General features: G+C 39.8%; 1 protein-coding gene across 1 annotated transcript in view; it reads right to left on the bottom strand.

Moving 5' to 3' along the window:
• Window positions 1-25,900, bottom strand: part of abca12 (ATP-binding cassette, sub-family A (ABC1), member 12) — a 53,782-nt gene extending 27,882 nt beyond the window's left edge. The window contains exons 1-26 of the mRNA XM_076993760.1: window positions 25,810-25,900; window positions 25,516-25,609; window positions 21,997-22,168; window positions 17,357-17,469; window positions 16,856-16,938; window positions 16,125-16,304; window positions 14,963-15,156; window positions 14,505-14,623; window positions 14,016-14,119; window positions 13,791-13,919; window positions 13,449-13,528; window positions 13,150-13,280; window positions 12,909-13,027; window positions 12,655-12,804; window positions 12,306-12,514; window positions 12,015-12,145; window positions 11,716-11,830; window positions 7,771-11,553; window positions 7,377-7,489; window positions 7,159-7,226; window positions 6,235-6,374; window positions 5,855-5,985; window positions 5,457-5,581; window positions 3,711-3,887; window positions 3,255-3,469; window positions 159-2,582 (exon numbers count right to left, since the gene is read on the bottom strand). Of these exons, the coding sequence (XP_076849875.1) occupies window positions 159-2,582; window positions 3,255-3,469; window positions 3,711-3,887; window positions 5,457-5,581; window positions 5,855-5,985; window positions 6,235-6,374; window positions 7,159-7,226; window positions 7,377-7,489; window positions 7,771-11,553; window positions 11,716-11,830; window positions 12,015-12,145; window positions 12,306-12,514; window positions 12,655-12,804; window positions 12,909-13,027; window positions 13,150-13,280; window positions 13,449-13,528; window positions 13,791-13,919; window positions 14,016-14,119; window positions 14,505-14,623; window positions 14,963-15,156; window positions 16,125-16,304; window positions 16,856-16,938; window positions 17,357-17,469; window positions 21,997-22,168; window positions 25,516-25,609; window positions 25,810-25,878 (9,368 nt within the window). The 5' untranslated portion in view covers window positions 25,879-25,900. The remainder of the gene's footprint in view (window positions 1-158; window positions 2,583-3,254; window positions 3,470-3,710; window positions 3,888-5,456; window positions 5,582-5,854; window positions 5,986-6,234; window positions 6,375-7,158; window positions 7,227-7,376; window positions 7,490-7,770; window positions 11,554-11,715; window positions 11,831-12,014; window positions 12,146-12,305; window positions 12,515-12,654; window positions 12,805-12,908; window positions 13,028-13,149; window positions 13,281-13,448; window positions 13,529-13,790; window positions 13,920-14,015; window positions 14,120-14,504; window positions 14,624-14,962; window positions 15,157-16,124; window positions 16,305-16,855; window positions 16,939-17,356; window positions 17,470-21,996; window positions 22,169-25,515; window positions 25,610-25,809) is intronic.
• Between the last annotated feature and the right edge of the window lie 1,541 nt (window positions 25,901-27,441).

The raw sequence follows: 27,441 nt of genomic DNA, 5'->3' as shown, positions 1-27,441 counted from the left end.
TGGATCTTTGTTGCTTTTAAAAGATGTAAGCAGTAAATGTCGGGGGCAAATGCCAGGCATGCAGAAAAATCGAGAGGAGATTAATAATCCAGAATGATACCCCATCTTGTTAAAACCTCATAACCAGTATCAGTGAAGCATGACTTTTAAAAACTCACTTGTCAGCCCAGTTAGTGTCATTCGTCGCCAGCAAGGACCCCGCGTTCATCCCAGCAGCTTCCAGTATTGTCCTGACTAGGTCCAGCTCTGAGCTGTCATTGAGCTCGGTGAGAATGTTCTGGAAGGTGAGTAATATCTGCTCGGTTATGTCAGTGCTTTGAACTACCGAGACTTGGTCAGACATCAGGAGCATCTTAACGATGCGTTGCAGGTCACCAACAATGCTGCCTGACCTGCCTGTGTCGATGTTTGGCATGGCAGCCAAGAGGCTTTGGAAAGAGTTGGAAATTATGGTCACTGTATGTCCTTCATCCCCTTTATTTCTGGTATGGTTCAGGGCAAAGCTCATGTTCTCAATGAACAAAAGAGAGGCACTGATGTATCGCTTTTCTTCTGTGGGTAGTATTGAAGAGGAAGACAGCATGACTTCTCTCAGATAGCTGAGAACGTCTGGCAGCTGGACAGAGGGTAAATTTGCCAGTAGTCTTTCGTAGATGGCCTCCGACACTTGATTTGACACAGTGAACAGGACTTGAGCCAAGTTGCCTGAAGTTGAACCCACGGCAATGGGATTTCCACTTACATTTAGGGATGACAGTATATACATGGAAACTTCTTTGGAGATTTCAAAGAAGGCAGGTCTGATTTGGCTTGTACTTGTGACATTAGACAGGGCAAACATGAGAGCTAACTTCAGATGTTGGAGGTCCACATGTGCTTCTACTGGCAGAGTGGAAGTCATCTGATCAATCACTTGTTTCAAAACAATGCCTCTCTCCAGATCACCACTGAAGGTATAGTTAGACACTGAGAGATTAAACAAGACTTCCGTGGCTAAGGCATTGCTTAGGATTAAAGGATATGTGATATTCTGAACATACTGTCCATTTGGAAGAGTGGTTATCCCAGAGAGGGTCAAGATGCGATTCAGGGAATCAGCAATCTCCTTAGTTGAAATCAGCATTTCACCCATATCTCTTGGATTTGACACAAGCTGTGTAAGACCTTTCATCATCTGTGCTGAGATGTTGATGTACGCAGCTTCTTGAATAGGTAAAAAGGAGGCAAGGGCTCCAATGGTCTGATCTATAGTCAATGTGTATTGTGCTAGCTGAATCTTTGACCCTGACGCAGGCATGGAGGCGATTATGTTTTGAAGTATAGACTCGACTTGAAAGCTCACATTGTTCATCTGCTGTATATTTTTTGACATAATTTCATTGATAGCTGTGAGGATGGCAATACTGCTATCATTAGTTTGGTGGGAGGTGACATTGGATGCTGCAGAACTAAGTTCTTTGACCACTTCTTCAAGCCATTGAGCTGCACTCAGCGGCGACTGCTTGGAAAGGTTAATCGACATACTGGCCATTCTGCCAACAATTTGTGACAACTGCCCTATACTGTTCAGATCACCCAGACCTGATCCTCCACTGCCAATCTGCATGAACATCCCCATTAAGTTATGTGTGTTGTATGGAAGGGTGAGGTCAGATAGTATGTTCAGGGCTGTGTCGACAGTTTCATTTACACGTGAGCTTCCTGCCATGTTTCCGTTCACGCCTTTGAGAAAGACAGCGAGGTCGGGGTTTGAAAAGAACATGTGCATGGTCTCCAAAAGTTCCACAGGGCTGAGAGGAACAGACAGGATCTGAGATAACATTTGGTAGTCTACATCAAGGAGGTCAAGGAAGTCATCCACAGGCTCTCTTCTCACACCCGATCTGGAGTTTTTAGCCTTTGACATGAGATCCACGAGATTTTGTCCTTGAGTAAGTTTCATTCGGAGTGGACTGATGTATTTGTCCATGGGGGCAAAGAAGTTACTGGTGCTACTGAATTGGCTCAGCATCTGTAAGAAATTGCCCACGAGGTTGATGAAGATATCAGAGTAGCACGGCAAAGGAGCAGTCACCTGACTGGCAGCTGGCAGTACAGCCTTTACCATCCCATACAACCTAGGCAAGACGTCCATGGCAAAATTCGCTCCTGTCTTGTCATTAGTGCTATACCAGTTAACCAGTTCAAAGACTGCATCAAATATAAGACTTGTGTTCTTAACATATAACAATTGTTCCAGCAACCCATAAGCCTCAGACCAATTTCCCAGAAGTCTCAGGTCAATGATCTTCCCGACCACCTCTTTCATGAGCGTGTCGGGTGAGAGTTCATTAGGTTTAGAGAAGATATCGCTACTCAGGAAACGTTGTATGTTGTCACTGCTGATGTTTGCGGCAGTGAGGCTGACATCCAGGGCCTGCATGAGGATCTGGAGGTTTGCTGTTGCATTCTGATGAAGGTAAGCATTCTGCAAGGTGTAGTCCAGGGTCTTCTGCAGTGCCAGGACGTATGGCCTCAAGGTGACATTACTAGATGGTACCTGCTGTTCTAGATTCTCCAAGGCCATTTCAAGAAGAGAGGTGCTGGTCAATAGAGGGGGAAAAAAGAGCCTTACAAATTCATGCGCAAAACAGAAAGGGCAGTTATGGACTGTGCTAGCATTATATCATGTAATATTTAGTCACTGAGAAGATTATGCATAAATAGATTACACAATCTGTAGATTACATAATTTGATGTACACTGTTTTCTACAAGGAAACTCTGCCACTATATAATGTCAATTGTTATTAGCTTTCATTGTGCTATTATGTGCAAATATTGTAAAACACATGGAAAATTAATGCTGACTCATAGATATAAATGTTCTGTGAGTCAGACAAGTCCATTGCCAGATATGCAAATTTAATTTAAGAGTAGGTAACAGAATAATAACAATCTTTTTATGTAATTATTCCACAGACCAATGTTTAGTTGTATTATATCAAGTTGTATAGTTATATCTAGTTGGATTTATAAATCCAGATCTCTCAGTGAATTGTTATATTGCATTTTCCATAACCTAATTCTATACATTACAACAGTGCTGATCTAAATAGACATATACTGTTTCTGTGTGTGTGTGTGTGTGTGTGTGTGTGTGTGTGTGTGTGTGTGTGTGTGTGTGTGTGTGTGTGTGCACCCCCCTGTGAGTCAGTATGAAATTCCACTTTGAATTGTTGCAGACATCTCCTCTGAGTATTTGCAGTCCGTTACCTTACGGCCCTCTGATCCTGAAGGAACAGGACACTCCAGTCAGCCGTGAGTCCCCCCGAAGATGGTGACATGTTAAAGTGTCCGCTAGCATCCTCCATAAGGACTTGTGAAAAACGCTGCATTGCAAGGGACTGATTAAGACTGGCCGAGTAGAGAGACTCCAGGGAGAGGACAATCTCTGCTAAAGTGGCGTTCACCCACTGAGGCCCCTTATCCTGTATACAACAGTAAGACAATGGAAGACAGTGATGGAAAATATTGGAGTGAAGGTGGATCTAACTTAAGTACACAGTGCAATCTAGTGGTCAACATCTGCCATCACAGTTGGCAAAAAAAACATGGCCTTTTCACAATGATAGTCAAAGCAGTCAAACTTTGTAATAGCAAAAGAAACACAGTGTGACGATAAAGTGTAGAAATGCCAGTTATTCATCAGTCAGTGTGCATAAGTCTAACCGTCATGTTCTGGGTCACTGGCTGGTAGTGTGAGATGGCGTATGCGTCCAGGAACGGGAGTATATTCTCGTTACACCAGTCTTTGAAGAGTGTGCTGTTCAGCCCAGCTGATTGGCTGATGGGGTCCCAGAGCTTCTGCACCACACTGCAATTGAGCCCACTGCCACGCGCTCTGGCCTGAGGGGGAGAACCACACGAAGACCGTCAGGGGCAGAGATAATGTGCATTTGGTAATGTACAATTTATACAGGTCAAAATCCCTGCAAAACCAAACGGAGGACACAGACAGCAGTAGTCGTTGTACATTAGACTTCCCTGAAAGAACCATACAGTATCCATGACATTGTCACTGTGAATGAGAATTAGTGAAAAAGCTTGTAGAAAGTGGACTAGCAGGCTTTATTCCCATTCAGATTAAAGTCATTGTACTGAGAGGTAACTGTATACTGTCTGGGAAACTGGGAAAGGAACAGACACAAAAGGTGAAAAAACAGGTTATGTGTGCTGAGTCACTAGTTAACTCCACCTACTTATTGTCCATTAGCCAAATGTATGTGTAGAACGGTCTGATGTTTATACTAAATTCACAGAACACTAACTAATCCAGTTCAGTCACTGTTCATCATGTTTTCGACACACAAAACTCATTGTAATAGCATTTCTGACTCTAAGTGCTAGTGTATTGCAAAAGCTTTCCTCTGTCACACTGATTCACTCAGTTCTCCAATATATAGTGAATCATAATAATAATAATAATAATAATAACATTTTATTTGCAAAGCGCCTTTCTGGACACTCAAGGACACTGTACAACACAAGAAAAATAAGATACAATTAAAAATACAGATAAATATGCATAAAGATACAGAATAATATTTGTGAGTTATTAGTTCCCCATTCCACTTCAAGGTCACTGAGATCTACAGACAAAGGGCTTCTGATGGTGCCGAGAACAAAACTCAAGCAAAAGGGTGACCGTGCATTTGCCGTGTATGCACCTAAACTCTGGAATAGTCTTCCTGTAAACATCAGATTTGCAGATTCCATATCATCTTTTAAAAAACTGTTGAAAACCCATTTTTATTCCCAAGCCTTTGAAACAGTCCACAATTAAACTTTGAGCCTGGAGGTTTTGCTTAGTTGTACTTAATTTGTGTTACATACCTATTTTAAGTCCTTTTATGTTTTTATATGTTATGCATTTTATGTACGATTTTCATGTTTTTATTGACATTTTTCATTTTTGTATTTTATTTTAGAGTTGTAAAGCACTTTGGAGCAAAGGCTCAAAAAAGTGCTATATAAATAAATAAATAAAAACTAAGCTAAACTGAACTTAACTTGAAGTTAATTAAATTAATTCATGAAATTAAATGAATTTGTGGTAATGGCAAGTTGGCTCAGAAAACTCTCATTTTTCAATGCATCTCAGTAGTATTTTCAAAACATCTCAATAGTATTTTCTAGGTGTGCAGGAAAAGCTGAACAGCAACTTTCATTTTACATCACCATGGTGATAATCTGCCACTATGTCATGAAAGAGCAGCATTGCTGCGTGTGGGTGCAGGTCCTGCTGATAACGGGACAGACAGAACAGGACAGTGTACTGTAGAACAAAGTGAACACTGCAAAACGTATACACACAGGATATTTATACTTCAAAAAGTGCTTTCTAACATGGCTTGTTTAGATACTTCCATGTAAACCTCCATGGTTAATGTCACATGGGAGGAATGAGGATCTAACCTGTAGCACCGCTGCTATGGTAGACTGCACAACCCCTGGCAGCACACCGATGATGGCGGACACATTTGTGGGCTTTAGACCAGTGTAAACATCTGTCAAAAGCTTCGTCACACTGTTGATGAGATCTGAAGGGGAAAAATATATAAATTTTGTTATTTTCTGTTCATACACTGTCACTACTGGAGCAGTTTGCTTAAGCCCAAAGCTGTGTTGTGAAGCATGTCAACTGTACAATATTATAAATTAATACTACATAAAATTACATAGGACCACACAGGAAATCCATAGTAAATAACTTGCATAGTTAATGCATAATACATTTCATTTAATACAAAGATTATAGGTACATCGTTTCAGCCTAATTGTGGTGTGCTGTTGTTGTATGTCACTTCTCTTACTGGTTTGTGCCTGTGCGTTTTGGACCATGGCTGTGGTGACATCTCTGCCTATGGCTAAAGTGGACAGCAGAGAGGCCCATGAAGGCGTGCCCTGGAGGCTTGGGAGGAGAGCCGTGACAGTGTCTTCCAGCCTGTTGGAGTAACACAGCATTGACAATTATGTCATGAACACACAGACAAAGTTCACGAGAGACAAGGAGCACAAGTCATTTAAGGAGTGTCTTAAAAATCAGCTGATGTTGGACGTGATATGGTGATAAAACTAAATACTAAAGCAAATAGAACAAAATTAAAAGCAAGAGATGTAAACTCCATGACAAATATGAACTAATAAGAAAACATGATGGTCAGTGTTTATTTGGGGGAGGTGGATTATTTACCTGTGAAAGGTGAGTTGGTCAGCCCTCCCAGAGAGGATCTGGATAAGTTCTGGGAGTGGCTTCACGATGGCCTGGGCAAACAGAGGCGGCAAACCCAGTGCCTGTCCATCTAATAGCACCAGATCCATGACCTCACCAAGCTGTAGCCCCAAACCGTGAATATTATTAAGATTGCATGACATTGTAATGACAAAATATCACTATGTGAGTAAATGCTATTGCAAATACTTTTCACAGTAACAATATTTATTAACAGAAAATAACAATTTTCTTGGATGATGATTGTGATTATTCATAAAATGGTGATTTAATGGTCCACATTTATTTTTCCCTACAGCCCAGAGTTAGGGGTTAGGGGTTTGGACTAATCCTAATCCTAGTGATGCTATTAATATTAAAAAAAATTTAATTCATTACATTTTCCATCTATTCAAAGTATTCTGTTATTTAATGAACAAAATGGCATTGTCCCATGTAATTACTGAATTGCCTTTACAGTTTGGAGATGTAAAACCAGACATGTAAAACCTTGTTACTTTTGTACAAAGAATATGCAGGAAAAAAGTCTCCAACTGAAGCATTTAATAAAATGAACCAAAGCAAACCCAGAAATCGCTAACAAAAGAAGTCAATGTAGCATGCAATGACTGGAAATATCCTAACAACAAAAGGCTTATGAACAGAACAACATAATGACATAACCACCTGAGGGGGACGTGGTGAAAGCAAACAATGAGACATGAACCAAAACATAAACAAAAGCCAAATGCTTAATCGCTGCCGCATGCTAGCGACTACCGGGAGGGGGAGGGCTCCATGACAAGGGTGAGACAATGTTAAATCACTGCCTACACAAACCAGGACCACATGGATTTGCGCTACTGAAATAGGATCCGTTTCAATTGAATAATAGTACCAACTCACCTCTTTGGTAATGTTGTCAAGGTTGCTAAGGTTCATGTTTCCCAAGTTTGCCCACAGGTTCAAACCGCCTGTAAAAATTAATTGAAAATCAGTGAATGGTATCCAGAAACACAATGAACTGTAACACAGATTTAACTAACGTGACTGAATAAAACAATTTTTCCTTGTGAGTTTTTAAATGTGAGCTCAGTAAACAAGATTGACAAGATTATGCGTGCCTTGATTGGAACTGAGAGTGAAGTTGATCATTTTCAGTACTGTAGAAATGTACGGCTCAGCTGTGTTATTGGAAGGCAGAGGCGCCTGGAGTCCTTCAATTAGAATCATGATACTAAAAAAGAAACATGCATATCAAATCATGCTATTGATAACTGTTTATCCATATTATGTTCACATCATTCTTATAGTTTTAAAATGCATTTGGCTTTAATCATTTGGAAAAACAGACTTCAGATAATCTTTCCTGACAGTTCACCATATAATATACAGTACATTTTCTTGATAAAACATAACAGGTTTTATGTTTTGCTATATAACTACAGAAAGTTTATTTTTTTGTTAAGGATTTGAACTGTACAATAAAACCACAGACAAATACAGCAGATGACTCACACTTCAATCGACTTGTCCACTGGTCCACTGGCCTGAAGGATGGTGTTTATGTACGTCATAATGTTATCAATCACAGCAATGCTGAATTTAGCTGAATTTGGGGCCAGTACACTGATTAGGTTTTCTGCTCTAAGTGCAGCTTGTTCCATGAGATCCTGAACTTGAGAAGAGCTCATGTTTGTATTAAGAAGGAGCTGAAGAAAAACATGGAGAGCTCCTGCAAGATCATCAACAGCTGTCTGATTCATTGGATCGGTCCCATTGAAGGTGCTCTCCAAGAACAACCTGAAGGAATTCACAATGGCTCCTGTGAAGTTCTTGCTCTGCAGGTCCCCATTGTTACCCAGCTGCATGGCATAGTCCAAACCCTGAAAGACCTGTCTGACTACATCAAAACTGGCCCGGTTCTCAGCAGGAAGCAGTGGGGTCAAGGCTTCTATCAGCTGTTCAAAGTCCATAACATCGGTAGTGGTGTTAACATTATTGTTGTTCCACTGAAGTATTTTGGCAAGGGTCTTTGTGAACTGTGGGTCTTGTGTAAGGTTGAGATAATTCAAAACCCGAGCTTCAATGTCAGTATATATGCTCATATTCACTTGGAAACCCGCTGATTCATAGTATGCCAGCTCAGTCTTGGTCAGATCCATCTGACCCTGCAGTATGGTTGCTAATGCTGCGTAGATTATGTTTAGATCTGTCTCATTTATGGGAGGTTTCACATTAACCATCAAGTCTTGAATCAGGTTAGATACTATGGAGGAGAAATCTGACTGACCAATGTTGACTAAAATCTGCACTTTTGCCAGGCGAATGTATGGGTCGAGATACTCTCTGGTCACACTTCCACTGATGGCATAATCAAGCTTATCTAAATACCACAGTACAATCTCATTATACTCCCTCAGAGCATATGCACTCTGAGACATCAGTGTAGAGTTGATGCTAAACGGGTACTGCTCATTGAAGGCCATATGTAATATCCCCTCCAGTATTTGAATTTCATTGACGATAGAGGTCACATTCTCCACATGAGCGTCCTGAAGGATCCATTTTATATCTGCAAGCATTGAAGTCAAAACCCCCTCTGTCACAACTGAAGGTTCAGTAGACACTGGGCTAGAATACACAAACAACATTTGAAGGTATGCTGAAAGAATTTCCTGAGAACTGTTAGACATGGGTATGGCCTGAAGAAAGCCAGTCGCTGCCTCAATCAATTTCAAAACACATTTTGTCTTATTGGAACTTAGAGCAGATGTGTTCTGGAGCTGCTGGTTGAGACACTGGGAAATGTTGCTGGCCTTCATAATGTCTGAGAATAGTAGAGGCAATGAAGAAGACCACTTAAGTTGTTCAAATTGTTCCAGGTCAAAAATAGTGAGATTGAAGAGTTGGAGTGCTTCCTGAACACTGGTGACATTGACACTCAGAGTAGCAGACAATTTCTTAAGGAGGCCGAGAACATTACTGACAGTGTCCACTGTGGATGACATGTTCCTTGCAAAGAGTAGGTTAAAAATATGACCAGTGACAGGCAGAGTCATGTTGTCCTGAAAAGGTGTTATTGTAATATTGACATCTGCTCCTTCTTTTATAATTCTTACAAGTAGAGACAGTGTCTGGAAAACCTGAGGAACTTCAGTCAGGCAGTTCTGACCAGCAGGTGAACAGAGGGTTATATCTGTCATCAGGGCATGTGTGTAATTTAGAAGACCTTCTAATTGGATATGTTGCTCGGGAGGCCAGAGCACTTTAAGTTCACGCAAGAGAGCTTCCAGCACTGCAAACGGCCCTTCACTGCTAAGCACATTGAGAGACTCTTGGCTCAAGAGTTGCAGAGCATTTATAACTACTGAACTGAGGTTAGTGGTCTGGGAAGACCCTGACCATTGTGAAGTCAACTGTCCAAGATTAAATGCTTGTAAAATGCCTGTGAAGGGTGTAATCAAGAGTTGGCTGTTAATCTGATCAATGGATGTGATGTTGGACAGCATAGTGGTTCTGTCCACTATAGTCAAGAGGCTTAACAAGAGGTTCCCTGGCAATGTATTATGAAGCCAGTTCTCAGAGGCACCGCTCAGCTGGAGTATTCCCACAATGGCTGTTGTAATCTGTGGATTTTTGGTCCAATCTTGTGTCAAGGTGAGGTAGGTCATGACTTGAGCTTCAATGTCATCTGCAATACTCATGTTCATGGGGTAACCCAAAGAATCATAGTACACCTGCACAATCTTAATCACTTGCAACTGCCCCTGCAGTACAGTCATTACTGCATTCCTGATTAATTTCAAGTCTGTTTCGTCTATGGGAGGTTTCACATGGTCCATCAAATACTGGAACTGGCTGGATACTAGTGCAGAGAAATTGAACTGGGCAGTATTAATTGCCACTTGTATTTCTGCCAAGTGAATGAATTGGTACAGAAACTCTCTGAATGTGCTTCCACTGGTTGCATTGCCTAGCTTCTGTAAATACCACAGTGCAATCTCACCATATAGCTTTTGAGCATAAAAAGGCTGTGATATCAGTGTAGAGTTGATCGTGTGATATGGATATAGCTGCAGCAAAGTTACATTTAAAAGCCCCTCCAATATACTAAGCTCGTTTGTGATAAAGGTCGCATTTTCCATAGTGAGGTTTTCAAGGTTCTCTCTGATGATTTCCAAAGCTTCAGTCAAGACCTTCTCTGTCACTATGAGAGGGTCAGACTCTGTGATAGACATGTTCCAGAATCTCATTACATTCTCATATACCTGATCAAGACAGGATGATAGAACTGATTGAAATCCTTGAGGGAGAGGTAGGATCTGCAGCAAATCTACTGCTCTCTTAATAAACACCAGTGTACACTGTGCTTCACCAGAACCAGTGTGATTCATGGGAGATGTTGTGTTCTGAGGCTGTGGGTTCAAACACTGTGGCATGTTAAGCGTTTCCAAGAGCTGGGACATTAGAGGGGACGTAGACACATTCGCAACTTGTTCCAGATCAAAAACAGACAGATTTAAGTCTTGAAGAGCTTCCTGTATATTGAGGACACTTACATTTGGAAACATAGACAAAGGCATGAGGAGTTGGAGAACATTGCATATGGTGTCCTCTGTTAATGACATGTTGGATGGTGCAAGAAGTTTAATAATAAAACAGGTCAGAGGCAGAGTCATGTTGTTCTGAAAGGGAGTCAATGTGACGTTGGTATCTGCTCCATCTCTCATCATTCCAGCAAGGACTGGCAAGGTATGCAACACCAATGGAACTTCATCCAGGCAGGCCTGACCAGTACTCGAACAGGCTTCCAAATTTCTAAACAAAGCAAGTGTGGTATTCTGAAGATCTTCTAACTGGACATGTAGCTGTGGAGACAAAATATCACGCAGCCCCAGGAAGAAGGCATCCAATACTGCAAATGGGTTTTCATTGTTAATGGTCTGGTTGGAGTCTGGGTTCAAGAGCTGGACCATGTTCATGATCAGAGTATTGAGGTCATTGTTCTGGGTAGATTCTGACCATTGCTCATCCAGCTCGCGCATTCCAAAGGATTCCACCAAATCATTTAGCGTGTTCATCAAGATGTCATCAAACTGGACTGTAAACTGGTCATTGGATGTGATGTTCATGAGGGCTTGAATGTTATGGTCCAACAAATGAGTGAGGTTCAAAAACAGGTCCTGTTGTAACTCAGCATTTGAAGGCTGCCCAGAACCTTTAAGGAACTCATGCAGGAGATCCATGAAGTTGTCTCTGTAGAGGCATTGCAGCAGAGCCTGGGCTCCTTCAATAGGTCTAAAGGAAGGGCAAAAGGGTTTTTTAATGACCTTCTGGTACAACATTGCAAATTCTAGTATTACATAGTTCTATTAGTTCTACCGCAAATATCTTGATAAAGCTGAAATTTTAGAACATTTGAAATTGTTATGTAAAAGAGACATAATGCAGCTAATTTACCTTAGTAGAGCAGCTGGATTTATGCTGACTTCCATAAGCAGAGACTGAACCAGCGGAATGAAATTCTCCCATGTAAATCCGGTCAGATAAAAAGTGCCATTTGAAGCAAGAGAGCCTGGACACAGAGATATATATATATAAGAAAGAAATGTTTGAGACATGAACTGCCTCTATACAAGAGCTGTTTATGATATAGAAGATGAATTTAAGCTACCCAATTATTGGTTAATGAGCTTTTGTGCTTCATCAATTATATGAGTGTATGTACAGTGGATTTTATGTGTCAATGCTTTGCTCACAGTTTGATGGTGCGGTGGCATTAGGTCGATAGGTTAAGATCCAGTAGGCCATTTGGAGGTGTGGCTCCATGGAGACCCACTGGGAACTGTTCTGGAGTACTGGTCCCATCTCTCCAAATGCCTCCAAACCCCTGAGTAGCAATGATATTGTCAATATGCAAGAAATACTGTGCTTGTCTAAGCTAAGTTTCATAGTATCGTTTCAGCTTGTTGGTTTATTCATTTGTAATCATGCAATGTTGTAAAGTTTGTGCAACAACAGAGTATTTCTTTCTACAGAACATGTCTGACCGGGTTAGAAGGATCTTGAACCAGTAAAGCGGTGTGTTGTATGACATCCATTCTGAGAGAAAAGCCTGGTTTATCTCACTAAAAAGACTCTGGTAGGATGCACCATACTGCAGTGATGTATTGTACAGCCTGTGCCATTCAGTCAGAATCATGGAGGGTGTGACATTGTACACCAACGTGCCCTCAATCACACTTGTTAACTGATTAACCTGTGCATATTAATAAAAAATAAAGAGAGAGAGAGAGAGAGATGGTCAAGTACAGAAAATGTCACTAAAATGCCATTTTCGTAGCTCAGCGAGAGAAAACTACAGCTGATGTAGATTCTACAACTGACATCTTTATGTACCTTCACTTCCAGAGCAGACACATCCCCCAAATGAGAGCTGTTGCCAGGACACAACAATATAGCATATAACTCAGGATTCATGGAGCTAAAAGCTGACATCCAGTTCAAGGGAGCAGTTGGGTCAGGGCAATCAGTATTCCCCATCAGAGCCTAGATTACAAAATAAAAGAAATTTAAAGTAATTTTCACTATGGGGAATCCCCGTAGCCCACTTCTCGCAGTCTTTTAGTTTTTTCAGTTTTCGGCTCAGCCACCTTGATCACAGTCTGCACTGCCGAGTCCATGGGACCATTGACCCATACATCTACTTCCGTCTGATTGGGCCTGAGTGTCTGGAGGTTCTCCGCCTTCTGCAACATGGGCACTATGTAGGCTGTGAAACAGAACACAAGCAAAACATAAGAAGACTAACAAAAGATGAAAACAAGAATAAGAATTTTTTTTTGCCATAAATCCATAAATCTTATTTCCTGTTCTGAACATGTGCTTAAATACCTAGCTGTGACTCCATGGCTGCTCTAGCAATCTGCATGGAGGAATGTGCTTTCATCAGGAATGAATTAAGGTACTCCCAGCCAGGCATGTCCTGGAACATGTCTTGCACAACATTGGCGACACTTAAGAATCTGGAGAGAGAGCATAATGCATGTCAAGAGGAAAGAAACTAGAGCATGGTGAAAGGTTAAGTGTTTTTTCCTGATGCTACATCCCTGGCTATATGTAAGTGAAATGAAAGATGTATAGATGGGGACTAATGAGAGGTGAGCCTTGTGACCCAGGTTAAAAGTGCATACAGTTGTTCTTGCAAGGTCTCAGGTTGGCTGGCACTGCTGCCGTTAATGTAGGCGAGGACATCGGGGGCGGCAGACAAGACCTGTGGGTACAAAATGACTGCTAGTCACACTGGCATATTTCCTGTTTGAACTTGAACATGAACTGACCTTTGTCCCAGATTTTGCACCCTTAATCCATATACACCTAATAATTTGAACAACCTAAAGCAAAAATGTGGTTGAGCCGGTGGTTTTGAGGGACAATAGGTGGGCGGGAGCAGAGGCGTGGCGTAGCTTCTTAAGAACTAAGGAAGTGCTAAAAAGAGTTATTATAAAGTTATCATCTCTTGGTGTAGGTTGTACCTGCATGATAACCTTCTCTTGGCTTATGAATCCGTATATCAGCTCGGACCGCCGTGTATTACAGTCAGGGATGGTGTTGTTCATACACAAAAAGTTATAGAATGCTTCTTTGTTCATCAGTACAAACAGCTGTCAGAAAAGGGATGTCAGTTAAAAAAAGAGTCAAGAATCTATTATCTTTGATTCGAATATACAAACAATCTTTTTTGTGAAATGCGACTGTACCTGGTCGAGGGGGATCTTTAGTTGTTCGATATGTTTGGCCATCTCTGGGCTAATCTGAGACATGTTAAATGGCATGAGCACATTGCTGAGGGAGACACTCGCATCTGGATGGGATTGGGAAAGAAATCCAGGCTGACGTCACACACAAGCCCTGTATGCAGTGCTAGCATGAGAGGGCTGATAAAGAAGTAGGGAAGTTGATATCCCCCCTGGCTAATGTAGTCTCACTTCGTGTTGTTCCTAATAGACAATAGCTCACTGAAGCCCTAGATGTAATTTTAGATCCTATTAATCAGCAGTGGGGATCTTTTGTGTTCTGGTGTGGGAGGGCTCATTCGCAAGAAACTGAAGTGGCTTACCTGTGCAAAACCCAACACACTTTATACTAATGTGGCCTAATGCTATGTGAGTCAGTTCTTAAAGTCCTGCTGTGAGTCACCAGCTTGGACAGGGGGACAGGAGGTGTTGGACATGGTCCACTGCACGTACCTCTGCCCCGCCAGCTGCGCAAGACACCGAGGAGATCAACGCTTTCGTCAATAAACGGACTGAGCACATCTACAGAAGAGTTAGCCTGTGGGAATCTGCTCACAACTGAAGCCAAAGCCCTGTAGGCGCGCGCGCGCACACACACACACACACACACACACACACACACACACACACACACACACACACACACACACACAAGAAAACTCACAATTCCTTGACTGCATATGTTAAAATTTATGTTTAACTTATTCGGTAAAACTAAAATGATCCACATGCGTATACATTTATAGGTCTATGAACATTATTTGATTACTAATACATCGTGTACAGGATAATATGTAATGCATCGTCTCCCATACTAAAAAAGTAATTCAAAAGTGTATTTAATTAAAATCTTCATTGGGATGTATTTGTTATGGTCCATTCACTGTAAAAACGTGCTTCCAGTCACTCACTGTTTCAGCAGCACCAGTCTCTCAGCTCCGTTTGTGATGGCCTCCTCATAAGTGGGCATCAGAAAGAGGTCAGGCAAGCCCAGTAGGAGGTCCCACAGCGAGGTGTCCTGCTGTAGCTGCTCCAGTGCCACCACAGCCGTCTCGATAGACCCAATCACGGCTGACGGATTTTGCAGCATCAACTCCACCATAACCTGCCGACATCCACAGATACACAAACGGGAAAGCACACATTTCATGTGGCAAATACATTTTGAGTTGATTTTGCTTATTTTGATTAGATTTGAGTTGTGAAGTCATGTGACTGGTTTGTGACCATCCCACTGTTTTTATCTTATATAACTTTCTTTAGAGTTATTTACGCATTGTACTATATGTACGTCAAAGTATCGATGTGAATAAGGTCTATTGTTAAATGAATGCATAGTGTTTGCCTTAAAGGGTGTGCTTGTGGGAGACACAAAAGCACAAAGGAAATTAGTCCGATGGTTTTCAGTCAGGCATGGACAGCCAGGTAAAAGGCCGTGATCAGGGAGACGAAGACAGGGGTGTTTTGATGTCTTTCATTCAGAGTAATTGAAACTTTAAAAAGAGAAGCTAACCATAGCTTTCACCACATCAGAGACCCCTACTGTACAAGCTACAATCAGATCATCGCTATTCACTTATTCCACAATGATTTGGTTAACATGTATGAGAGTGAGTAATTATTTAGTAATTATTTCCGTGATAATGGCAGGGAGGGTGTAGGACACGAGTACGGGAAAGAGGTGTCTTCATTTTTCAGAGGAGAGGAAGTGACAAAGAGGACAATAAAAATAGATAATCACAGGCATGAAGCCTCAGGGCAAAGATCTGTTGAACGCAAGACGCAAGCAGTGTGTGTGTGTGTGTGTGTGTGTGTGTGTGTGTGTGTGTGTGTGTGTGTGTGTGTGTGTGTATAAATCTGAAGAAGATTCCGGGTAAAATCGGGAGACTTTGCTAAATTATCTCCCCACATTTTGTTAATATGCTGTATAGTTTTTTATGTTTGCTCATTATGTTATTTTATTTCTGAAGGGTACTACTATAATGGCCTTCCAACATGAATAAATGAACCTCTAGATAGTCTTTTAGAAGCAACTGATTTCTGAGCCACTGGGCATGAAAGGCGTAGCCCCACCTGGTGGAAGGCAGAGAGCAAGACTTCCGGTGCGGTGTTATTGGAGCTGCAGAACCTGACCAGCACATAGGCAAGTGAATCGGACTGGGATAATGTTGATGAGTTGATGGCAGTCATGGAGAAATTACAGAAGGACCCTTTCAAGATGCCCACAGACTCTAAGATGACACTCAGTGTGACCTAAAGAACCAAAACGAGAAGAGAAGTATGAGAATCTAGTCTTAGGGGCTAGGGAGAGGTGAACCAAAATATCACTATTTTAAAAAATCCAATTATCCAGGAATCACTATTAAAAAATCCAATTATCCAGTTATCACTGTAATAAAATTACACAAAGTTCCAAGTGTTTTACTATGTTTGGACTGACAGCAGCACAATGAATCGCCTTCTCATTAAATTGCACAATGCCAAATGTCAAAGAGCAAAAAAAAAGTGAACCCGAGTAATCTTAGTTCTACTGTACAACGGCATAATGGTTGCAGAAATCTGAAAAGCTATTTACAAAACAAATGACAAACCGAATGTGTTTTTAAAAATAAATCTCTTAAATGGCCTAGGATGATTAATAACTGAGATCCTTGTTGTAAATACTAAAGTTATATAAATGAATCGAAACAATACTCAAGTAATCACGGACATTACAGCATTTTATTACCTGTGAGAGAGAAAGTGCCCACGTGCACAGCTGATAGTAAGTAAGAGTAGAGAATCAGCATGACTGCGTCACTAACCTCATCAGCCAACATGGTGGTGTTAAAAACATCCAGGGTGGAGAAGCTTAGGTTTGATGCATTGATGGGATGCAGTGTTGAATCTTAAAAATAAATGTACATATAAATCGTATTTTAGCCACATCAGAATTGTTTTTATTCACACTAGTGTGGCTGGAGTCTTTGTACTGTTTATATTAATATTGTGCTAATTGTCTGTGTTGAAATTAATGTAACATGTAAGCATATGTGTATTTTGTCTTGTTTGGTTTTTAATAGGTCTGAACCTATTTCTCCATTATTTCTCATATTTTTGCCCAGAGTAGGAGTTTTCGTTAGTTTTCTCTGTTCCAATATTCCCAGCTCAGTTTATTATTGTCATGATTCTGATGCATTGGAAATGGAAAATCCCTTAAATATCTAATGCTATAACTCTCCAGGACTGTGATGTGAAAAACCTTGGGCCCATGGGAATAACGTGCGGTGATTGACAGACAGAGAAAGTCTAGAAGCAGTACACACTGAGCAACGTATCCCATAGTTCCAGCATCTGTGACTGGTTAAATGTGTCTCTCTTCAGGATAAGATGACTCAGACCTCCCCTCTCCAGTGGTAGGTGTAGTGGTAGTGATGAGCTATGAAACAGAGAGAGAGATGTTTGGTCTTGCAGTGAGATCTTATGTAAGTCACATCTTTTGGCAAAAAATATTTCAGTTACATTAGAGTATACAATAGAGGTAATAATGTGCACATTGTGCATTAATCAGCATTTCAACAAAGGAATTTCTGTTATTCATGTAAGCTATTTCACAAACATATATACTACTTATATATATATATATATATATATATATATATATATATATATATATATATATATATATATATATATATAAGCTGGTGGGGCAGAGGTATGTGCATATATATATATATATATATATATATATATATATATATATATATACAGTTGTGATCAAATTTATTCAACCCCCAATGCTGCGAAGGGTTTTATGGAATTCAGTGTACATTTGTAATTGTGTTCATAATGAAATCTTACAAGGACTTGTTAAAGAACTAAATGCAACTAAGATAGCATCAATTTTTTTTGTCATAAAGTATTAAATGGCCTTTTTGTGATTTCTTCATTGACACAATTATTCAACCCCTTTACGACTACCACTCCTAAGAACAGAGGTTCATTCCAGTGTTTTCCATCAGGTATTGAAAACATCTGTGGATGTCAACGAGCAGCAATCAAGCATGATAAGCACCAATTAGGCAGATTTAAAAGGACTGTGATACTCAGCTCCTTCTAGACATCTACTGGTGTGTTTCCAAGCATGGTGAAGGCAAGAGAATGGTCCCAGAAGACAAGAGAAGAGGTTATTGCTCTTCACAAGAATGGCAATGGATATAAAAAGATTGCGAAGTTGTTAAATATTCCAAGAGACACTATCGGAAGTATCATTCGCAAGTTCAAGTTAAAGGGCACAGTGGAAACGTTACCTGGTCGTGGCAGAAAGAAGATCCTGACCGCGACTGCTGTGCGCTACCTGAAGCGTAATGTGGAGAAAAATCCCCGCGTGACTGCTAAGGAACTGAAAAAAGACCTGTCAGATGTGGGCACTGAAGTTTCAGCTCAGACAATAAGGCGCGCACTGCATAACGAAGACCTCCATGCCAGAACGCCCAGACGCACCCCCTTGCTGACTCCAAAGAACAAGAAAAGTCGACTGCAGTATGCCAAAAGTCATGTGGACAAGCCACAAAGGTTTTGGAACAGTGTACTGTGGTCAGATGAAACTAAATTAGAACTGTTTGGGACAATGGACCAGCGCTATGTTTGGAGAAGGAAGAACCAGGCTTATGAACAAAAGAACACCTTGCCTACTGTGAAGCATGGCGGGGGGTCAATTATGCTTTGGGGCTGTTTTGCTTCTAATGGTACAGGAAAGCTTCAACGTGTGCAGGGTACCATGAATTCCCTTCAGTACCAGGAGATCTTGGAGGAAAATGTGATGGAGTCAGTCACAAACCTGCGGCTTGGGAGACGTTGGACCTTCCAACAGGACAATGATCCGAAGCACACATCCAAGTCCACTAGAGCATGGTTGAACATGAAAGGCTGGAACATTCTAGAGTGGCCATCGCAATCACCAGACTTAAATCCAATTGAGAACCTCTGGTGGGACCTAAAGAAGGCAGTTGCAGTGCGCAAGCCTAAGAATGTGACTGAACTGGAGGCTTTTGCCCATGAAGAATGGGCTAAGATACCCATAGGTTGCTGCAAGACACTTGTGTCAAGCTATGCTTCACGCTTGAAAGCTGTCATAACTGGAAAAGGATGTTGTACTAAGTACTAAAAAATAATGTCACTAGGGGGTTGAATAAAACTGATAATGATGTGAGCACAGTAAAGACATTTGTGGTTATTCCATCATAAATATTATGTTATGTTTGTCTAATTTATAAGTGCCTCTTTGATATAATTGTAAATAAGATGACTGAAATGATCAAAATCAATGTCAAACTGGCCAAAACACTTTATTTCAGTGGGGGTTGAATAAATTTGATCACAACTGTATATATATATATATATATATATATATATATATATATATATATATATATATACAATTATAAAAAATTGTGACTATTGAAAAAAAATTACTATTATTACAGTATTATTTGCACTGACCTATGTCCTTTCTCATGCATGAATGAACTACAGGATCATTTCTGTAGTGTCTGGCCAGTAGTTATGTAATGTTGATACTTTTGTAAAGATAATGGATTGACAAGAGATTAACAGAAAGTATGTTTGGTAGTTGTAGGGTGTGGGGTCTGCTTTACACAGGCTCTGAACACATGCCTCTCAAAATTACAGTGCCTGACAGTGAAGACTCCTGTCCTACAGTAGTGTGATAATATTGATGACCAAAATATTAATCACCAGGCCTATGAAGCCACAGGTACATTTTTACCCTGATCATTCAGCAATGAAGGTTAACTGTAAACAATACCTTGGATTAATCACCATGACAACAAACTGATAACATTTCTCTTTTTTGTTGTTGTTTTTACTAAAGAATACCAGGGGTTACTGCAGGGCAGAAAATCACCGGAGTGGTATGAAAACTGGCTAGGACATCAGGGCGTGTCAATCCTTCCTTTGTGAGCATAACTAGTGAGACGTCTCTGCCATTAAACAATCTAAACAGACTGATCAGTTCACATAAAGAGAGATCAAAATTAATTCATTTGGAAAACAGTTTTCCTCGTGCTTTTCACCTGGTCTGTATTTTTGGTGAGACTCACCAAAAATACAGACCAGGTAAAAAGCACGAGGAAAACTGTTTTCCAATGGAACTACCTCATCAAAAAGCAGTTAGCGAAACATGAATTAAGTGTGCAGTTTTCAAAACCTGATGATATTAACTGATAACATTCCAGAGAGGTCAAAGTCTGTTGTAAGAAATGCAGCAGGAGGGAAAAAACCCATATATCATTCATGTGTGACAAGGCTGCCAACACTCTTGCACATACACAATAGGACCACAATGCGTTCAGCAAAAGTATGAATGCTCCGTTTTTAATCTCCTGGGCCCAAGAGGACTCTGATGCACTAAAGGTGACATTGACATTTTTACTGACATTCCCTGACATTTAGAACCTCTCTCTCTCTCTCTCTCTCTCTCTCTCTCTCTCACTCTCTCACTCTCTCTCTTTCTCCCTCTGTCCTGTCGTCCCAGCATGCTTCAGAACCTCAACGATTGTTCCTGTGCTCAAGTCCTCCAAAGTCTTATGTCAAAATGGTGGGTGCCTTGTGGCCCTGAGCAACATTGGTGCCAGTAGACCTGCCTCTCCCTCAGTGTGGCCAAGACAAAAGAGCTGTTAGTGGACTTCAAGAAGCAGCAGAGGAATCACATGCCCAGCACCATCAATCCTGTGGAAAGGCTCAATTCCTTTTATGTTTATAGGTGTATAGGTCTCAGGTAACGTCACAAAAAAAGGCTAAAGAGGTTCAACATGAGGCCCTGCATCCCAGTAACAATATATACCAATACTACTGACAGCAACATGCATCTCAATTTGATATGGGAACTACACCGCCCTGGACCTCAAAGACCGTGTGCTCCACCATGTGCGTCTCTAGCTAGCGGACAGAGTAGAATGTGACTGACTCTAGGTTTACATCAAATCAAATCAAATCAAATATATTTGTATAGCGCTTTTCACAACACATGTTGTCACAAAGCGCTTTACAGGATTTACAAGGATAACAATACTATGGGTCCAAATCCCTAATGAGCAAGCCAAAGGTGACAGTAGCAAGGAAAAACTCCCTAGATGGTGGGGAATAGAAAGAAACCTTGGGAGGACCAAGACTCAAAAGGGAACCCATCCTCCATTGGGCGGACCGTTAACACACAAATTACACAAAAACAAATCATACAGACGAATACACAAGTCACAAACAAATCACACAATCAGGCTAAGTATAAGGTAACTAGAATGAAAATTCTGGGTGTTGATATTGTCAATGTAAATGTTTACATGTTTGGAAGTTTCTAAAACAAAATGGAAGATTTCTCAGACACATTCTAAGTATTCTTTAAAATTACCTTTAGGGCAAGTGTATCTTGCGTAAGTTACACATATTGCATAGATGTCATTGAAGACACCACGTTCATTCAGACTTTAAAAGTTGCCATGTGTCAGTAAGTCGTAAAAGTAACAAAGAAACTCTTGGCTGAAGCAATTTGTAGTTCACCACAAGATTTGTGCTATTTGACTTCTAACTTTCAAGCATTCCATAACTATTATTATTCTAGTTACTTAATAACTATTATTATTCTAGTTACCATTGTATCAAGTAATAAATAATTTGCAAAACTAATTTCCACTGAAAAGTCTTACATGAGTTATATCATACACAACAGACTGAACCAGTCAGAAATCTTAAATATTTGAGAGTATCGTAACTAAGCAAAACAGATCTTGAGATTTTCTCGGTTACTGTAGATGTGACGCATTAATGCATCACTGTGTGTGTATATATATATTATACCTTAGGAAATTAATATCTTTAATGTCTTCATCACAACACAGACCTACAGATAATCACAGAGCTAAAGGTTGTCTAATTTTGAAGGTCATACCCAAGGTCATCCGTGTCCCTACGTCTCCGCTGGCTCCGGTTGGTAGCGTGGGATTGGAAGCCTGTGTCCGACAGGTAGGAACTGCTGGAGCAGTCGCTGTCTGTGCTGCACATGAGTGTCTGCAGGAAGGGGAAGAAACCTGCACTTGGGAGGTTGCGTGGGGCCACGTAGCCTGTGAAGAAGAGATATAATAGTTGCTGAGGCCTGAACGATGCCATGTGCTCGTAAAGATGTTTGGAGAGGCTCACAAGCTCGTACTGGACGCATGTTTCTTCACGCAGGCCAGGGTGTTCACCACATGGTCGAACTCCTGATTCCTACCACCTGAAGTCGTGCCTCATCATGGGAAGATGTGATATTTCGCTGCTACATTTTTCACATTTAAAAACAGCTTACAAAATCCTCCACACATCAGGAAATTGTCAGCACAGCTCAGACATGTGAGGAGTTGTGCACATGTCACAGCCATACACTGCTAGAATGACCATATTATCATATTATGCCAGGCTCTGAGATCACCTTGGAGGCTTCTCTCTAGTAACTTGTTATACTAGCCATACAACATTTCAGCATAGAATGAAAAGATTATCACACATACTTCTGTGCCATCGACATGGTCCTGGTATGTTGCAGAAAACACCCTTTATGCACCCATGTGAATAGTATGTTGTGTAACATTCTACAGGGTGAAAAAGTGCACACTCAATAAAGCACCTGTTTTTTGTTCACCTTCACTTCTACCTGACCTCTCACTTTTTTTAAGCTGATTTCATAAAACTTTTTCATTTTGGTTAATTTTGAAGTATTAAGCTGGTAAATAGTATACCAGCAAATAAAGATGTCAAATGAGTCATATGGTTTTTGTGCTGGTTGCCATGCCCTGTAAGAAACTTTTATATCCAGCTTCTGTGGAGGTGAGAAAGTAGGTGCTATTTTTCAATGCATACAGTTTTCTAGTGTGCTCAATCAGCACCAGGGCAGTAGAAGAGCAAATGTCACCCACACTTTTAGTCATTGTCCAGGCAGATGACGTGGCTTTAATTTATGCTGTGAGGAAGCACTAACTTACAATTCAGTTCCTCAAATATTTAAGCATTTGACAGTGTGGTTCCTGTCTAATAAGGTTCACTCTCATATTCTCAGGAATTAAAATCCTTTTTTTAAATTATTTGTATCAACCAGCACAGAGATCCAAAAATCATTGCCCGGGGCCTTTTTTGCTAAAGTCTTTCAAGTACAAAGGGAGACATTCCATGTAAGATGGTCTAGCACATAAACAGTAGCAAATGTGACTCGCCCTCATTAGGCAGTAGGTTAACCAGACGCCTGATCATCCACAGTTTAAACAGCTGCTGACAAACAGCAGTGCAGAAATTGAAGAAACCAAATGCCAGCAAAGCTTTCAGCAAAAGTCTCCAAAAGACACATTATACACTGTAGCACATTGGCTAACCATTAATTGTAGCCTTAGTTTCAGCCTTTGATTTCAACATGATTCACTGTTTCCAGGCTTATATAACAATAGATATATAAAAAGCTATTTAAACACCTATGCTTAGTTTTAAAAACCCATATATCTTCCATTCTCCCACATTAGCAAATATTGGTTTTTGCCAATACCTCTCAATACCACTCTGCACCTGTTTACTCCTGACATAGGCCTACACAGCTGATCTCTGATCAGCTAACTCTGAGATATCTTTTTACATGGATGTGTAATTGAAATTCGTCTTGGCAAGAGTAAAAGAAACCAACACAAAACACACTAATACCCCAAGAAAGAGTCATCAAGAGTCAGTGAGACTGCGAATAATGGTCCGGTGGACCTCTGTCCCAAGCAGCTACAGTCTAGCCCGCGTTTCATGGAAACCCAACCGAACTCTAGTTTTTTCCATTCTCTTACTGTATCTATACGAGCAATAAGTGGAAACAACCACCGCGCCATCTATGTATAGTCAATGCGAAACATCGTTACATGTCATTATATATTTCTTTTTCGGCGTAATTGCCGGACCTTCTGCTCATAAATGGGAGAAAAAAACCTTTTTAAACAAGATGTGATAATTCAAGTTGCCTTTTTCCTGCTGGTGTTCAGGACACAAAATCTATGTCTTTTGTCATAAGCAATATCAAATGATCTCTCCAGAGTTTAACGCTAAAAGACTCACAGTTTCGGATTACACCCAGGTCTCCCATTGTACTCAGCATACAGTATTGTGTTCATGAACAGTGCATGAGAAGTAGACTGTCATACACTGTGTATTTACAGGACACTTGTAAAGGATCAAAACCTTCACACCTGCACATTCAGGTAATGGTGTAATGGTAGCGGTACAATCAGTACTGCGGTGCTTAAACTCGTGAACAGATCAAAAGCTTCAGATAATGTTCACATCAAACTTCAGAAAACGAAAACATCTAGTGAAGGGCAGATGTTGTGTGCACTGTGCAGACACGCCATGTTAGCAAGATAGGTCAAAGGAGTTTGATCAAACTGATGTTAAACGTTCGCAGTGGTAATGATTTTGACATTAATAAAGAAGAAGAGGTTTCTTAGCAAGCCAGTAATATTAGCCATACTAATACTAGTAATACTATTCTAAAATGCCACAGCTAATAACAATGTTAACTAGCCTACCTCATGCTTCTCTTTAAATTTTAAATTTAAGGCTTATTTCCATGCTGAAAATACATCTGAAACTGTTTCTGTTACTATGACAATGAGTTCAGTGTACTTCAATGTACACTTAGTAATGTAATCATGTCAATGTGAACCAAAATCCCAAAGGAATGTTTTCAACACCATGTAAAAATCTATGGCATAAAGAACTGAAGCTGAGAAAGGGTGAATCCTACCCAGTATTAGTATGGTGTTTATAATAAAATGTATGACAATCTGGTGACTGTAGAGGCCATTAGAGTACAGAGTTGTGAACTCCTTGTCACCTTTGGGATTTGAGATGATTTCAGCTTCATGACATGATGAGTTATATTGACTGTATCCATCAAAACGTAGAGCATTTAGAGATGTTCTTCAGCATACTTTGGTAATAAGGTGGTTATTTGATTTATAGTTGCTTTCTAACAGCTCATACGTGTGGCCATTATCGTTTGACCTCCATCATCAACAAAGTATTTTTGCCCACAGTCACTCACTGGATGTTTTCTCTTTTTTGGACCATTCTCTACAAAATGGAAGAGATGGTTTTTGCATTCTCATTCTTTAAATACTTTTACCAGTCTGCCTAGCACCAACAACCATGCCCGTTTGAACTTCAGCAGGTCATCTTTACCATGTGTACATGGTAATGCATCCAGTTGCTGCCATGTGATTGGATAATCAAATGAGGACTGCTCCTTAATAAAGATGAAATGGCATCAGCCATCACAATTAAAATAATTAATGAAATCGCATCAGCCATCACAAGACACTGCTGGGACCACTTTTTGTAGACCGGAAACCCACAGTGCAGTGTGTGGAGTCCTCATGTTGTAAAGGGAAGTGACTGAAGAACTTACATGCGCCTTTGAGAACCGGGGGGAACTGTGAGCGTGTCACAGCTAAGATGATGAAGATGACGAGAGGCCAGATTAAAAGAATCACAGACCAGACCTGAGGAAAGATACACACATTATCTTCTGTTCAAATGACCCTTCATGCTTGTTAATGTTCACCTGCACCCACTGAACTAATCAAAAGTAAATTGAACACTATTCTGTAGAAATAGCAAAAAATAAAATAAAAAATTGGGATGGATTAACATGGTTTCTTTGAGTCTGGTGTCTATGGACTTGTGCTGTCAGATAACTCACCGGCTGTCTGATGACATTCAGGCCATTCTTCCAAAGAAGGAGCCGTAACTGCTGGAAGCGTCCTGCCATTGGTGTAGTAGTGCTGACACTACGACACATGAAAGATGGAGGTTTGGTATCATGGCATAATAACACACATTGTTTTGTTTGTTTGTTTACTTTATATTACAAAGTACTTTGGAAAGGTAAAAGAAGAGTGCACACCAACAAAATTTAAGATAAAGTTAAAATATAAAAACAATCATTAAAACATAACATAAAAACAGCAATAATAAAAAAGAATGATTGGTGGTTATAAATTATAACATTTCAATTTCATTATATTGTATTTACATTTGTTTCATCTAAACAATATTATCTGTTATATTTATGTTATAATAACAAATATAAATAAAAATATAAATAAAAAAAAACATACTACAAGAACTTTCCAGCAAATATCAAATCTTTAAAAAGCTATTTCAGAAACTGGTGTCAAAACAATTAAAGGCTAATTAAGAGTCAAAAGAAAAGAAAATGTAACCATTCATTTATTCAACTATAAACAAGATTTTTCTTTTAGAGTCCTTTAGGGGATTCTTTTGGTCTAGTTTTTAAATAAATAGTATATTAGAACCGTAACATTTACATTGAATTGTTATGTTCAGCATTATATATGTATGCCTTAAAATGGGCATACATTATGCTTTATTAAGCATGTATGTATTTATGAATAAAGACCAAATCTTTTTAGGAAGTTGCATACTGAAAAATAATCCTACTGTAAACATGAGAAAAGTTATTGTTGGTTTTGAACTTGCCTTCACAATTTAATTAATAGTGTTTCATCTATACGTTTTGTTATTTTGTTTGTCTAAAAACTATTGTCGAATATTTTAGTATATATGCTAGTGTACTCTCTTCTGTGATGTCGATATTAACTTGCCTGACTAATATGTTACAAAAAATCCTTGCGATTGATTTGCAGTAAGAATGTCCCCTTCAGTCAGATAACTGTTGTTTATGGCCGTAGAATCAGTGTTTATTAAGCTGCCACTCATGGCTATAGAGTCGGCTGTCACTTACAGCCACAATTAAGATTTAAAATGCAGATGGAACCAATCCGATATTATATGTCAGAAATACCAAATCTATTTAGGAAACCCAATACTGAAAAGTAAACTTACTATAGCGTTTCATCTATACATTTATTGTTATTTTGTTTTCTAAATACAGTATATTTTAGTATATTGTAATATATACTATAACTAATATAGTTTGTACAAATGTTTACACATCTGGTGAAGTCTGACCTACACTAATAACATGTTCTAAAACTAACATTTAATTTTCTACAAGTTTCTTTACAGCATAACTGATGTTCAGATCAAGGACTAGATTAAATCTCTGGTAACGGACAAGTCCATAAAGTACTGATATTGTGTGACCTCCCAACACCATCATCTCATGAAATACAGGTTTGTTGTAATTAACTGATTAAATAAATACTCTACCTTGTTTTCTGTAGGATTGATGTGTTATCGCAAGCAATATATGTGATGAATCAGGCACATTTTGCTAGCTAAAAAAGTCCAACCAGAATGAGCTTTTAAAGTGACAAAATCACCTGAATTCCAAACAACTACTAAAATA

This window comes from Brachyhypopomus gauderio, unplaced genomic scaffold, assembly GCF_052324685.1.
Source record: "Brachyhypopomus gauderio isolate BG-103 unplaced genomic scaffold, BGAUD_0.2 sc121, whole genome shotgun sequence".
NCBI lineage: Eukaryota > Metazoa > Chordata > Actinopteri > Gymnotiformes > Hypopomidae > Brachyhypopomus > Brachyhypopomus gauderio.
This window is presented reverse-complemented; position numbering and strand designations above follow the sequence as displayed.